The 16,392-nt window shown below is 45.4% G+C and overlaps 1 protein-coding gene and 1 pseudogene across 1 annotated transcript in view; one reads left to right on the plus strand and one right to left on the minus strand.

Moving 5' to 3' along the window:
• Nucleotides 1-5,425: 5,425 nt before the first annotated feature.
• Nucleotides 5,426-16,392, minus strand: part of LOC147267379 (dihydropyridine-sensitive L-type skeletal muscle calcium channel subunit alpha-1-like) — a 42,351-nt gene continuing 31,384 nt past the window's right edge. The window contains exons 41-42 of the mRNA XM_086200557.1: nucleotides 7,881-8,010; nucleotides 5,426-5,650 (exon numbers count right to left, since the gene is read on the minus strand). Of these exons, the coding sequence (XP_086056683.1) occupies nucleotides 5,616-5,650; nucleotides 7,881-8,010 (165 nt within the window). The 3' untranslated portion in view covers nucleotides 5,426-5,615. The remainder of the gene's footprint in view (nucleotides 5,651-7,880; nucleotides 8,011-16,392) is intronic.
• Nucleotides 12,609-15,861, plus strand: LOC147267380 (exportin-1 pseudogene; annotated as a pseudogene).

Here is a 16,392-nt window from a genome sequence, read left to right on the forward strand (position 1 = left end):
ACTGCCTCTAATAACTTGCAAAAACTGCCCTGATTCACCCGTGGATGGGAGCTGAGCGACACACACCTCAATAAAAGTGTTTATTTGAACACAGACAACCATCTTGACCCTGCTGTCGTGGGCTTGTACTTAAACCACCAACTGTTCAAGTACGCAGGAACGGAGTCATGAGTTGCAGCGCTTCTATCATGTATGTGTGCATGTATGTGTGTATATGTGTGTATGTATGTATGTGTGCATGTATGTGTATGTGTGTATGCATATATGTATGTGTACTGCATGTACGTGTGTATCGGTGCATGTATGTATGTATGTGTGTATGTATATGTATGTGTGCATGTATGTGTGCATGTATGTGTGTATGTATGTGTGTATGTATATGTATGTGTATGTATGTATGTGTGCATGTATGTGTGTATGTATGTGTATGTATATGTATGTGTATGCATGTATGTGTGTATGTATATGTATGTTTATGTCTGTATGTATGTGTGTATGTATGTGTGCATGTATGTGTGTATGTATATGTTTATGTGTGTATGTATGTATGTGTGTATGTACGTGTGTATGTATAAGTTTATGTGTGTATGTATGTGTGTATGTATATGTGTATGTGTGTGTATGTATGTATTTGTGTATGTATGTGTATGTATACATGTATGTGTATGTGTGTATGCATGTATGTGTACTGTATGTATGTGTGTATCTGTGCATGTATGTATGTATGTGTGTATGTATGTGTGTATGTATGTGTGAATGTGTATGTATACATGCGTGTATGTGTATGTATATGTGTATGCATGTATATGTACGTGTATGTCTGTATGTATGTGTGCATGTACGTGTGTATGTATATGTTTATGTGTGTATGTATGTATGTGTGTATGTATATGTCTGTGTGTGTATGTCTGTGTGTGTATGTATGTATGTGTGTATGTATGTGTATGTATACATGTATGTGTATGTGTGTATGCATGTATGTATGTATGTGTACTGTATGTACGTGTGTATCTGTGCATGTATGTATGTATGTGTGTATGTATGTGTGTATGCATGTATATGTACGTGTATGTATGTATGTTTGTGTGCATTTATGTGTGTATGCAGTGTTTAATTTGTAAATCATAAGGTGATGGAACGCCAAGAACATATGACAGCTCAGGGATGGGAGAGGGCCACAGGTCCTGGAACATAGACAGATACATGCTGAGAACAACATACAAACGCCCAGTTGCCATGCTGGGGGACTCACAAGCCTCAGTTTCAAATAATATCCATGGTGTAAATGTTATGATGATAATTTACAATTATTTTAGCCTCCTCTGCGCAGCACAGACGAATGTCCACATCACCACAGGTGGGACTTTCAGTTTACAGTCAGCAACTCATTTCTCAACAGGTCCAACCTGTAAAACAAACTTAACAAGTGCTCACAATAAATCACACAAATCCTCCATGATTATCACGGTATTTAAAGATGGGCACGGCGGCCTATCATTAGACAGTATGATCACCATTTAGTTGTCCAAAATGGTGCCAGCCTCCTGCACTGGCTTGGCTAGCTGCAGGTGAACCTGGCTAGCAGCAGGTGAACCTGGCTAGCTGCAGGTGAACCTGGCTAGCAGCAGGTGAACCTGGCTAGCTGCAGGTGAACCTGGCTAGCTGCAGGTGAACCTGGCTAGCAGCAGGTGAACCTGGCTAGCTGCAGGTGAACCTGGCTAGCTGTGGCGGTGCCAGCCTCCTGCTGCAGCTGCCCTCGTCGCCGCTTGTGGAGGCTTTTCTGACTTGCTTTGAAGTGTCATGTAACTCTTTCTTCTTTTTGAAAAAAGACAGCAAATTTAACATTTGACATGATGGTGTTGAATAGTAACTGTTGGTTCCTCTGTTTGCTCCTCAGATGCAGCAAATTTCAAACGTTTGTTCATCAGTGCATCAACAGATCTCCGACTCTTTCAAATGACATTAAATCTTAATGAACAACGTGAAATTCGTAGGATTTGTTCTGTAAATTGATATATGCACATTATTATTTTATTGTCAACATTTTAAAAATAGACAGGGAGGCCAAAATTCAGAGGTGCCGGATCTTCTTCTGGCAGGATTTGACTCAAATTAACCCCTGTGTGTATCTATGTATGCAGGTTTTCATGTATGTGTGCATGTTAACCAGTACACACACACACACGCACACACACACACGCACACACACACACACACACACACACACACACACACACACACACACACACACACACACACACACCTCGTTCAGCGCTGAAGCAAGTCCAACATGGACCCAAACATTTGTCAACATTTTTCCACGTCTGAGCTGCCGGTATTTGATGTCAAGACCTCAGGCTGCCTCCGTCTTCTTCTGTGTGCCAGACCTCTGATGTTTTCATGGCCGTCCCCGACCAGGCACCATAAAAGAAGACAAATAAAGGAAAATTTTTCAAGGTGCAGCTCATTCCAGACCTACCTAGACATTAGAGCTGGATGTGTGTGTGTGTGTGTGTGTGTGTGTGTGTGTGTGTGTGTGTGTGTGTGTGTGTGTGTGTGTGTGAGAGAGAGAGAGAGAGAGAGAGAGAGGTCCTGACTGTAGATTACAGAGTAGCTACTGGACTTCAAATTTATGCCGCAAATAAATGCTCCAAGTTTCGGCTCCAGTAGCAAGTTTCAATCTTTAATGCCACTAAATGTAGACGACTACAGTTAAGGAACACAATAAGTAGTGTCATGGTGTGTCACTAACACGGGGTGAGTCAGCAACACAGCCCTGCCATACACTTGCGGGGTTTGGAGTTTCGGCCTGAATTCAGGGACAAATGTTCCATCAACTCCTCGCCTACCTGTGTTAAATATGGAGGTTTCACATTTGTCTGATAAAATAATAGTTTATTTCAGACCACAACATTAACGACGGGCTGCACGGTGGTGCAGTGGTCAGCACTGTGGCCCCCAGCAAGAAGGTTCTGGGTTTGAGTCCCGGCTCGGGCGCAGGGTCTTTCTGTGTGAGTCTCCATGTTCTCCCTGTTCCTGCGTGGGTTCTCTCTGGTACTCCAGCTTCCTCCACAGTCCAAAGACATCAATTTGGGGACGAGGCTGATTGATTCTCTAAATTGACCGTAGGTATGACTGTGAGTGTGAATGGTTGTTCATCTCTGTATGTTGGCCCTGCGATGGACTGGCGACCTGTCCAGGGTGAACCCGCCTCTCGCCCGTTGAATAGGCTCCACCCCCCGCGACCCTTAATAAAAAGGAATAAGCGGAAGATGATGAATGAACATTAACGACAGCTTCAGCCAACGCTAGTGTGCTTTGCATTTACTCTGACATTGTCACCACCATACCGAGACATGTTGGAGGCTGCTGTACACACAGACTGTCACAGCGGTGACGTTGCGACTGATTTCACACACACACACACACACACACACACACACACACACACACACACACACACACACACACACACGCACATGCTGAAATTTGTCCCTCCTGGCTATTTTCTGTCTTACTCTGTGTGACAGTCACCACCATTCACAGCGTGTGTGACAGTAAACACCATCACATGGTTTTAACCGTCTGAAATGCAGCTGAATGTTAAAAGAGGAAAACATATCACCGTCTGATATAGGAGGACAAGGAGACGAGGGGACAAATGACCATTTGCTTCACCTCCAGTGACTCAGACATGGTAGCCACTGGTGCAATGTTCTCTGAGGTCACCTGTCCAGAGTCCCAGACCACGAACGTAGACCTGATGGGGCTGAGCTTGTCTGGATGAGGTCCTTTCGTGTGAACCTGACCTGCATCCTAGAAAGAAGTGCAGCTCTTATAGAAGACAGCAAGGCGCATCACTCCAGTACAGGAAATTCTGCAGCTGGATTGAGCAGGTGTATCGAGGCTGCCACCCAGTGGAGATACTGCAGTATTTCCTCCATCTTTGAGACTGCTTGAGACGTTTTACCAGTAACATGCATCCATCCTGCAGGCAGTGATAACTCAACATGTCAGCAACAGTTTACCTCCTCAGGCATGAAAGGTTGGATGTCACCAGCTCATGACTCAGACATCTGACCCATGACTCAGCAGATGCTGCCCCAGGGCTCCTGGAAGTCCTGCCATCACTAAACACTGTAACACTTCACAAATGACTTCCAGCACTCATCTGACTCATCCATCATCTCTTCAAAATATCATCCATCATCCAAATTCTAGCTTCTCTTCACTTTTGTGTGGTTTGTACTCGATTTGAATAAAGTGAAATATTTCATGGACCGAAGTGTGCAGAGCTGCTTCCTGCCAGTTTGGACTCTTGGAGGATTCCGGAACTTTAGCAAAGACCAAGTTGGTTATCAGGTATCTCAAACGCATCGTGATCCACGTCTGCAGGACGCAAACCTGTTGTGTGCACTTAAGAAATATTGCATCTTTCCTGTCAACTTGTGAAAAAAATGATAGCAAAAATAATCCCAAAGTACGAGTGCGTTCATATTTTCGCTGCATGAACAAAGACTGAAAACAGAGAATGATACGCAGAAATGTTGCGGTGCATGTTCACATGTTCGAGACGGCACAGTCATGTGTGTTATATGTTGTACTTGAACACCAGGATCTGTCGCCACATTTGGAGGTTCCCTCCTCAAAGAGTGAGTGGACAGTTGTGTTTGGGTCTCACAGTAAAAACCTGCACCATTTCCATGACGTTACTCATGATTTACATCAGAGGATTTCTGTGTATTTCAAGTTCTGAACTGTGACTTTGAGCATTTTATGAATTTAAAGTCTCAAGTACTTCGTGGATGTTATTTTAAGTTCCATTTTAAAAGACACGTTAATTGCGAATTACATGATTCCATGTAACGATTGTCTTCTTTGTAGCCTCTACCTCTTTATATTGTAGTAGTGCAACATTTCTACTGTGTGTATCCGTCTGCTTTTGTCAAAAGGGATAAATCAAATAAATCCATCAGCTTGTGTCTGAGGTGCCACTCCAGACTTGGAGACCCAGCTGATGTGGAGACGGTCCCCCATCGCCACTGAGGCCTGAAGGGTGGTCCTTGGGTTCTACAAGGAGAACACGGAGCACTAGGCGTAATACTGAGAATACTCAGAGAAACACAGCAGGAATTTGTGACATCATGGTTCTTGAGAGTGACTCAGGATGTAGTGAGGACTGATTGTTATCTATAGTGGCATCTAGTGGTGGAAGTGTGTATTGCAACACCCTGGTTCAGCTCAGCTCCTATGGCAGAGCTGCCGTTAGTAAGTGAGAGGAAACACTGGCGTATGTGGCGGCTGCAGGATGCTGTACAGAAGCGTGGAAACATTCGACAACTAATAAAAACCTTTATTAGCAGCCTGTCACATTCATACACAATTAATTTGAAGTTTTGACGAGAACAATCCTTTCTCTCTGTGGGAAAACGACACATTTCCATCTCATTGAGTACTTTGTACTGCTCTGTAGTAGTACTACCACAGATGATGTGTTTTTCACAGTGACTTGACAATCTTTCACATCTCTTTAAACAAGGCCCGTCACATCAAGCTTTCCCCCACGGCAGCACCACTCCTGCATCCCTCAAGTATCTTCACACAGCTCACAGGTTTTACTTCCCGGGGCTCTGCAGGTCGTTGGCCGTCCCTGTGGAGAGAAACGGGCGGCAGAGAAGGTTGAGTGGGAGGAAGCTTCTCATCTTGGCAGCTGATTTCTGCTCCTTGGATTTCAGGTGAGAGTCCCATCACTGGCACACTGATACTTAGGAATTTCTACTGATTCCTGATAACATAGAGACATTGGCTGTCACCTGCTCCCATACCTGCTCCTCCTCCTCTCAGACCTGCTCCTCCTCCTCCCAGACCTGCTCCTCCTTCTCCCAGACCTGCTCCTCCTCCTCCCAGACCTGCTCCTCCTCCTCCCAGACCTGCTCCTCCTCCACCCAGACCTGCTCCTCCTCCTCCCAGACATGCTCCTCCTCCTCCCAGACCTGCTCCTCCTTCTCCCAGACCTGCTCCTCCTCCTCCCAGACCTGCTCCTCCTCCTCCCAGACCTGCTCCTCCTCCTCCCAGACCTGCTCCTCCTCCACCCAGACCTGCTCCTCCTCCTCTCAGACCTGCTCTTCCGCCACCCAGACCTGCTCCTCCTCCTCTAAGACCTGCTCCTCCTCCCTCCAGACATGCTCCTCCTCCTCTCAGACCTGCTCTTCCGCCACCCAGACCTGCTTCTCCTCCACCCAGACCTGCTCCTCCTCCTCCTCCTCTCAGACCTCCTCCTCTCAGACCTGCTCCTCCTCCCTCCAGACATGCCCCTCCTCCTCCCAGACCTGCTCTTCCTCCTTCCAGACCTCCTCCTCCTCCTCTCAGACCTGCTCCACCTCCTCCCAGACCTGCTCCTCCTCCTCTCAGACCTGCTCTGACTCCCTGGACCTGGTTCACCTCTACATATGTCCGCTGACACAGAAGACGTGATCCAAGACACGCAATCCATGACACGTGATCCAAGACACTCAATCCAGGACACATAGTCCAGGACACATTTACACTGCTGAGAGAATGAGGACCAAAACATCGAAGCGAAGTAAAATCTGGTCAACTGGACGTAAGTTTATCTTGAAGACGTTTCACCTCTCATCCGAGAGGCTTCTTCAGTTCTAGTGAAGAGTGTGGAAACTCCAGCTTATAAACCTATGTGGGAGTGGTCAGTGCTATTGTGGTGGAAACGACCCTCCCGAGACTCACCTGGCCTCCCCAAACGACAGTCGTTGTGCGGTGTCAGGGAGTTTCAGGGGTGGTTGTTAGGGAGTTTCACCGACCACTCAGATGCTAATGGGCTGTGCTGGCAGCAGCCGTTCCACATGGGTCTTTCAGCTGAGCTCTTTGGGGAAGTTTTGAAAGGACTTGGTTGTAAATAGGTGAAAGTGAGGTGAGGCCTGCACGGATCTCTACATAGGGGAAACCAAACAGCCCCTCAACAAGCGCATGGCCCAACATAGAAGAGCCAACTCTGGAGGACAGGACTCAGCGGTTTTCCTCCACCTCAAGGAGGAAAGCCACTCCTTCCAGGACGACCATGTCCAAATACTCGACAGAGAGGACAGATGGTTTGAAAGAGGAATTAAAGAAGCCATCCACGTCAGGATAGAGAAACCATCTTTGAACAGAGGAGGTGGACTGCGACATTTCCTTTCACCTATTTACAACCAAGTCCTTTCAAAGCTTCCCCAAAGAGCTCAGCTGAAAGACCCATGTGGAACGGCTGATGCCAGCACAGCCCATTAGCATCTGAGTGGTCGGTGAAACTCCCTAACGACCACCCCTGAAACTCCCTGACACCTCACAACGACTGTCGTTTGGGGAGGCCAGGTGAGTCTGGGGAGGGTCGTTTCCACCACATTAGCACTGACCACTCCCACACAGGTTTATAAGCTGGAGTTTCCACACTCTTCACTAGAACTGAAGAAGCCTCTCGGATGAGAGGTGAAACGTCTTCAAGATAAACTTACGTCCAGTTGACCAGATTTTACTTCGCTTCGATCTACGATGACCTGGATGAATGAGAACCTACACAGACATCGAGGACCAAAACAGATTCACTCCTGTACTCGTGAATGGATACCTGACGCTGGACTGGTTCTCAGGACTCTGGTCTTTAGAATGTTGACCATCAAGGTCCAAAGAGTTGTGGCCCTGTTGAAAATCAAGAGTGTGGTCTGATTGTGCCAGAGTTTGTGTCAGAGTTTTTTTTCTCCATTTACGGACACCAGTTACAGAGTGGGATGAGAAACTCGGTGGCCGCCACTGAGAGATGAGAAGCCAGTGAAAAGTTGTCTGCCATTTCCTGGTGAGGTGAGATCATTCTGTGGCGTGACACACACCTTTTGAGCTGCTGTTGACGACTCCTTCTGCCATCTGCAGTGGGCGCTGGCTGGTGGCCTGGCTGCCGTTGCCTAGATCCCCCTCCATGGAGAAAGGGTCTGCATGGTTCCCAAAGAGACTTCCTCGTCTCTGTTTTAAAGAAGGCGGTACACTGAATGAAGCTGCAGGCATGTCGCACATACAGAAGCTAACACAACTCTATTCCTCTTCCACGGAGAGAACACACATTGTATATTTTTATTGTCCTTCCTGTATCATTTCTTATGAATCTATTTTCTTGTGTCTGCGGACATTCGGGGTCCCCAAAGGATAAATTCTGCTCACTCTCTCTATGTCCACACCTGTCATTCCCCTGCTCGGTCAAAGTTTATTTTTCCATTGGAAATAAAAACTACAACGCAGGCTGTGTCACAACCCAGCAGGCTGAAATACCGGGAAAGTTTTGATTTTGCACAAAGGAGTAGGCATCGAATACACCCAAAGTCAGAATAATCACGCTAATGCTAAGCTTATTAGTTGCATGGGCGTGGCCGTTCTCAGGGTCTCAGGTGTTTTGTCTGACCGTAAAAGACAGAAAAAACACAAAATTAGAATTTATGTATGTGTATGCTAACAATTGCTAATGCTAAAACATGCTGTTGCTAGTGGAAAAGGTTTCAGATAACACTTCAGGCACCAAATACAGAAAAAGTCAAAATTAGCATTGGCCTGCCACATGCCACACACACACACACACACACACACACACACACACACACATATGCATATACATATATATACATATATATATATATATATATATATATATATATATATATATATATATATACACATACTTATTTATTGGCTCAAATACAGAAAAAGTCAAAATTAGCATTGGCCTGCCACATATCAGTTAAGTATTTGAAGGGCACTGTCAGGTCATTGTTACATAACTGTGTACCAAACCTATGTAATACGTCATATTTCTCCAAACATGATGTCTGCACAAAGTTTCTTAACGATTTGACCATGTGGAGTGAAGTTTTAACAGTTTCCTGTGTCATGGCGAAGCATCAATCTGTCATCAATCTTCGCTGCCCCTTCGCAGTCTCACTGTGTAACAGTTGTCAGGGGGATCCACCCACAAAGTGTTTGGGAGAGCTCACCAGTTTTGAGCTGGATTCTGTCGACAGGCTACATACATGACATGTGGGTGTAAAATACGTCATTTCCTGTCACTACTTGGGGCGCCATGACTTACAGACGATATTAACCCTTAGACTTGTTCAGGGTGGAATGTTGATCAAACATAAGAAGTTTGAACCAGCTCCTACGATGTGTGGAGGAGTAATAATTGTCTCATTTGTTATGGCGAAGCATCAACCTTGGTCGCCACCTCAGGGCCTGAGCGTTTAACTAAGTGTGTTCACAGGGGTTCGAGGGGGCAGACCAGATTTGAGTGGGATCTGATCAACAGACTAAGAACATGACCTCAGTGCAAAATATGTCATATCCTGTCCTCAATAGGTGGCGCTCTGACTGACAGTCAACTTCAACCCCTACATGTGTTCAGGCCGGGACATTTATCAAACAAGTGAAGTTTGACGCAGGAAGGTTTTGTGAGAGTTTAAACTGTCATGGTGAATCATCAACACTCGCTGTCATGCTGTGATGTCACCCTTTGACATGAGGACACCATCTATAAGGGTCACCAAAGTATAAGTGTCTGTCTGATCAAGTTAGAATAGGATATGATGAGCAGGTGAAATGTGTCACTTCCTGTTTAAGTTGGCGGCGCGATGAGCAAAGGTCAACACTGACCTGTGGATGTGTTCAGACCAGGATGCTGTTCATACATGGAGGTTCCAACAGATTTGATCATGTGGAGGATTTATAAGAGTTGTAGTTCTAGCATACTAATGCTAATTTTGTGTTTTGGTTTTTGAGGCCCAGAGGAATTACCTCAAACCCTTTGCATTAATGTCAGCATGCTAATTAGCATTTGCTCAGCGTTGGCATGCCAGCGCCAATTTGTGGTTTTGGTGTATTTCACGCTGGAAACATGACCTCAAGGTGCAGGTCTGTCAGTGTGTCCTGTCCTGCCAGCTGGTGAAAGAAAACGGTGAGTATTGCAGCACACACTGGCTGTGTTAACTTCCTTCTTTATGAGAAATCCAAACCTTGCCTGGTGCCACAGCCTGTGCCGTCCTCTGAGTTACGACGCACCCCAACAGGCGGGGTTAGCTGCACTCACTTGGGGGTTTCTAGTTTTGCAGTTGCCGTAGTAGTCGTGCTTAACCTGGTATTAATGCTTGTGAGATCGGTGTTGTGTATTGTGTTACTTTTATTTTATTGCCTTTATTTAACCAGGTCGGTCCCGTTGAGACACAATGACCTCTTTTTCAAGGCAAGCCTGGCCAAGACAGCAGCATAGAAAAAGTTGCAACAATTAAAAAACACACAGAAATCACACAGCAACAGAGATAAAATACTTTACAAACTAGAAGCAACAGGACTGAGGCTCCGGATTCACATTCAAACAAGAACAATGAGGCTGCTCCAATTTCTCTCACACGAATTTTCAAAGATCCAAGGTTGATGAGCTCCTTTAACTAGAGAGTTCACAATTAACTTTGGGCACCTTTAATACATAAAACTGGTTAGAATGTAAGCGGTAATGCTTTGGGATTTGGAGAAATAATCACATAAACAGTGGGGGAGCAGACCCAAGATAGTTTTATCAATAAAAATATGCCATTGTATAAGGTGGCGTGCTGCCAGAGATGGCCACTCAACTTGAGCATATAAAGTGCTGTGGTGAGTGAGGGCTTTACATCCAGTGACAAACCTTAAGACACCATGATACACAGTGTCCAGAGAGGGCAGACAATTTGCAGGGGCATACATACTGTATATAAGAGGTCACCATAATGAAGTACAGGGAGGAAAGTGGCAGCAACCAACTTTTTCTTGGTAGAAAAAGAAATAGAAGATCTGTGAGGGAAAAAGAATCCCAGTTTCAGTCTTAACTTTTTTTTTTTTTGCCAGGTTTTCTACACGTGGTTTAAAAGAAAGCCGATCATTGATCAAAGTGCCGAGATACTTGTCACAGGGCAGAAGTTCAATCTCACACCCTTGTAATGACAAAATGCTGGGAGGAGACACAGGAACTTCCTCGCCATCGGAGAATATAATCAATTTAGTTTTGGCAGCGTTCAGGGGTCTCAAACTGGTCCAGTAAAGGGCCGCTGTGGCTGCAGGTTTTCATTCCAACCCAGCAAAAGCAACACCTGATTCTACTTAAATCAATTAAGCTGTGTCCACACAGCTCATTTGTTGGATCAGGTGTTGCTTTTGCTGGGTTGGAATGAAAACCTGCAGCCACAGCGGCCCTTTACTGGACCAGTTTGAGACCCCTGGAAGACAAGTCTTAATTCAATAAGCTGACTTTCCACAAGGTTAAAAAGGCAAGGCAAGGCAATTTTATTTGTAGAGCCTGTTGTCACAAACAGTTTGTCTCAAAGGACTTCACATGGCATCATATCAACATCCTCTGCCCTTAGACCCTCACATCGACTGAGGAAATACTCCATAGAAAACCCTTTTAACAGGGAAAAATCTGAGAAACCTCAGGGTGAGCAACAGAGGAGGGATCCCATCTGTAAGTTGCCAAGGGCCTCGGCAAGAGTGGAGCCACAACAGTATGTAACTGTGTCATCAGCATAAAAATGAAATTTGGCATTTGAGATTTTTCTGCCCAATGTATTTACATAAATAACAAACAAAATCGGTCCCAGAACTGAGCCCTGAGGCACACCGGTAGAAACATTTCGCAGTGTGGATGAGCTGCATTCAAAGTAAACACATTGTTTTCTCTTACACAAATAATTATCAAACCAACCAACGGCCTGCTCAGATAAACCTATATCAAGCAGTCGTCGCTTCAGAATAGAATGATCGACTGTTGAAAGCCTTAGAAAGGTCAACACAGAGAGTTGTACAAAATTTCTTATGATCCAGCCAGTCTATTACATCGTTGGTGAGTTTGAGGGTGGCTGTAATTGTGCTATGTTGTTGAACACAGTGAAGTGTGTGTGTGTGTGTGTGTGTGTGTGTGTGTGTGTGTGTGTGTGTGGTGTGGGAAGGGAAACTTTGCAGCCTCAGAGACATCATTACAAGCTTTGCAGCATGTCCGTAGTCAGCTTTTAAATTTATAACGGCAGTGTGGATGTATTTTCAGGGAGAGAATTGTTCATTCATGCCACCTTACAGGTCAGCTCACCCAGAGGTAAGGCAGAAATTCTTGTTAATTAGCAACTTAGCATCACTTGCAAATTGCCTGAGACTCGCTTAGGTGCTGATGCGTTTATGTCACAAAAAAATGCAGGATAAACTCTACACAGTCTGTAAGTCTGTCAGTGGCATCATGTAACAAGCTATTCAGAAGCCTCGCACAAAAACATGTTCACACACACACGAACACACACACACACACACACACACACACACGAACACACACATACACACACGCACGCACACACACACCAATCATACCAAGGTAGAATTCTGAGACCCCAATGATCTGTGATCTGAGAGGCTTTGTGACATTACACAACCGTTCCAACAACAAGACAGTGATGATCTCAGACAATCACCTCACACTGCCATCTAAAGATATATACATGAAACATTTTAATTCAATTCCATCCATAGTGTTTGATTCCTAGAATTCTATACAGAAAATGACAATGTTCCAAATCCATCCAGCCAGTAAGCTGCTGGATTTCAGTCAGCCACTGGACATCAACTTGCTGGAGAACGTCATCAACACCATGCACGATGGCACTGGATCTCAGCAACAAGTAGCCCATGAGTTGCTGAACAACCTTAAGGACCATCCAGATGCCTGGACCAAGGTTGACAAAATCCTGCAGCGCTCTAAGGACATACAGACAAAGTATTACGCCCTGCAGATTCTAGAGCGATTCGTCCAAACTCGTTGGAAGATTCTGCCAAGAAATCAGAGTGACGGAATCAAGAAGTTTGTCGTACAATCAGTTATTGAGACTTCCCGTCATCCCACAAACGAGAAAGAGGGAGTGTGCCTTTTCAAACTCAACATGGTATTAGTTGAGATTCTGAAGCAGGAATGGCCCAACAACTGGCCCAACTTCATAGGTGACATTGTGTGTGCCAGTATGACCAGTGAAAGCCTCTGTGAGAACATGGTCATCCTCAAACTGTTCAGCGAGGAGGTCTTTGACTTCTCCAGTGGCCAGATGACCCAACTGAAGGCCAAGCACTTGAAAGAGCACCTGCGGAATGAGTTTCCCCAAATTTTCAGGCTGTGCTTGTTTGTGATGGATAAGTCCCAGAATGCTCAGTTGGTGTACACCACACTGGAGACGCTCCTTCACTTGCTTCACAGTATTCTTGGGGCTGAGTATGGGATACCCGATTACATCTTTGAGTCCAACCTCATCAGCTATTTGGTGAACTTCCTGAATGTGCCCATGTTTCGCAACATGGTGCTGAGGTGCTTGACGGAAATTGCTGGAGTCTGTGTCACTAAATATGAGGAGAAGTTTGTCTCCTTGTTTACCCAAACAATGTGCCTGCTCAAACAAATACTGCCCCTGAACACAAATATAAGATTGGCCTATGACCAAGCAAAGAATGAAGAGCAGAACTTCATTCAAAATCTCAGCTTATTTATGTGCACCTTCCAAAAAGTGCACAGTCAGCTTATAGAGAGGAGGCCCAACCTGCGAGGGATGCTCATGGAAGCCCTCCACTATATGTTACTTTTGTCAAAGGTGGAGGAGACAGAGATCTTTAAAATTTGCCTTGAATATTGGAACCATCTCGCAGGAGAGCTCTACAGAGAGTGTTCCGTCTCCTCCGCCGCAATCCCTCTGCTGTACGGTGTCCTGCCACGCAGACAAGTTTACCTAGGTGTCCTCTCACATGTGCGTTCACTGATGGTGAGCCGCATGGCTAAACCAAAGGAGGTGCTTGTGGTAGAGAATGACCACGGCAAGTTGGTCAGAGAGTTCATGAAAGACACAGATGCCATCAACCTATATAAGACCATGCGAGAGACTCTTGTGTATCTCACCCACCTAGACTATGCAGACACTCAACGGATCATGACAGAGAAGCTCCAAAACCAGGTTAATATGTCTGACTGGGGCTGGAGAAACCTGAACACGCTCTGCTGGGCAATTGGCTCAATCAGTGGGGCAATGCCAGAAGACGATGAGATGAAGTTCCTTGTCATTGTTTTCAAGGGCCTTCTGAAACTCTGTGAGCAGAAGAGAGGCCAGGACAAGGTCATCGTAGCTTCCAATATGATGTATGTGGTTGGCCAGTACCCTCGCTTCCTGAGAGCCCACTGGGTGTTACTGAAGGTTGTTGTCAAAAAACTTTTTGAGTTCATGCACGAGACTCATGATGGTGTGCAAGACATGGCTTGCGACACCTTTTTCAAGGTTGCACAGAAGTGTCGACACAGTTTTGTTCAACTTCAGGAGGGTGAGCTGGTGCCCCTCATCGATGAGATCCTCCACGGCATCAACGCCATCATCTGTGACCTGCAGCCACAGCAGATCCACACGTTTTATGAGGCAGTCAGCTACATGGTCGCTGCTCAAGAGGACCACGCAGTTCAGGTGCAGCTGATACAGAAGTACATGAGGCTGCCTAATCAGGAGTGGGACAGAATCATTTTGCAGGCCACCAAGAATGTAGACATCCTCAAAGAAGAAATGACACTGCATCAGCTGGGGGGCATCCTCAAGATAAATGTCAGAGCCTGCAAAGCTGTTGGGCATCTGTTTATAGTCCAACTGGGACAAATCTACCTCAGCATGCTCAACGTTTACAAGTATCTCAGTGAAACCATCTCCATGGTCATCCAGAACAATGGGGAGATGGTGACCAAGTGCCCCCTGATCCGGAGCATGATGATGGTTAAGAGAGAGACTCTGAAGCTGATCTCTGGCTGCGTCAGTTGCTCAGACAACCCTCAAGTGGTGGCAAACAAGTTTGTGCCCCCCCTGTTGGATGCAGTACTTTTAGACTACCAGAAGAATGTTCCAGCTGCCAGAGATCCTGAGGTCCTCTGCACCATAGCAACTATTGTGAACAGGCTTGGAGACCACATCAGTGGGCAAATTCCCCAAATCTTTGATGCTGTCTTTGATTGCACTTGGAACATGATAAACAAGGACTTTGAGGAGTTCCCGGAGCACAGGATTAATTTCTTCAGCCTCCTCAAAGCTTCCATTTCCAAGTGCTTCCAGGCCTTCTTGTGCTTTGCCCCCACCCAGTTCAGTATTGTCCTGTACTCAGTAATCTGGGCTTTCAAGCACACAATGAGGAATGTAGCAAACACAGGTCTACAGACCCTTTACACTATCCTGCAGAACGTGTCAGCATCGGAAGCAGTGAGCAACAGATTCTACCAGACCTACTTCATTGACATTCTGCAGCACATTTTGTCAGTGGTAACTGATTTGTCTCACACTGCACGTCTGACCATGCATGCCACCATCCTGGCTCACATGTTAGAGGAGGTGGAAAAGGCCATCCCAGTCAATAACCAGGTGCATGTCCTGGAATACATTGCTGAAGACAGTCTTCCCGCATTTGCAAGATTACCAGTTGAAGGTGTTTGTGGTGGGGCTGTTCAGCCTTAATAAGAATATCCCTGCTTTCAGGGAGCACCTAAGGGATTTCCTTGTACAAATCAAGGAATTTACCAGTGAGGACACTTCACACCTGTTCCTGGAAGAGAGGGAGATGGCTCTGCTCCAGGCCCAGGAAAATAAACGCAACCTCCATATGTCTGTGCCTGGCATGCTTGGTCCCCACGAGCTACAGGAGGAGCTGAATTTGACTTCTAAAGCCCAAAAATTAAGGTTTAGGATTGAGGGGAGGGGGATGGGGGGAGGGGTTTGGACCCTTTTCCCAGTATCACCATGCCAAAAACATTAATCTCCATCTGCATATTAAAAACCTGCTTCTATACTTGTTCCCAATGTTTTTTGTTTTTGTTTTTTTTTTAGCATACAATGTACTTATCATTTTCATATTTCATAAAGATGATATAAAAGTTTTGTTCAAAAGCATAAAATGAATTCAAAATATATGAAATGTTCCCCCCCCCCCCACAACTCTATACTTGGGCATAATAAACATTTAACTTCATTTTCATGATTTTAACCTTTTAAATTCCATATTCCTTTGTATATGTAATTTGGCATATAATTACTGTTTTGGCCTTTTTTATGTGAAAAAGGCAGCGTTAAGATGCTTTATGCTGTCTGTAACAACTCATGTCTTCTGGAAACCCCCTTAAAGGAACCTCTTTAAACTGGTTTAGGTCATAATTACTAGGTCCATCTCAGTTTGTTCTTACTTATGATGGTTCCTCTGAGACCACTACAGTCAGTTATGGTGTTCCACAAGGCTCTGTGCTTGGACCAGTCCTCTTTACTCTATACCTGCTTTCTCTAGGTCACATTA

Source organism: Aulostomus chinensis, chromosome 3 (genome assembly GCF_037954235.1).
Source record: "Aulostomus chinensis isolate RoL2024-O1b breed Wild chromosome 3, RoL_Achi_v1.0, whole genome shotgun sequence".
Classification (NCBI taxonomy): Eukaryota; Metazoa; Chordata; class Actinopteri; order Syngnathiformes; family Aulostomidae; genus Aulostomus; species Aulostomus chinensis.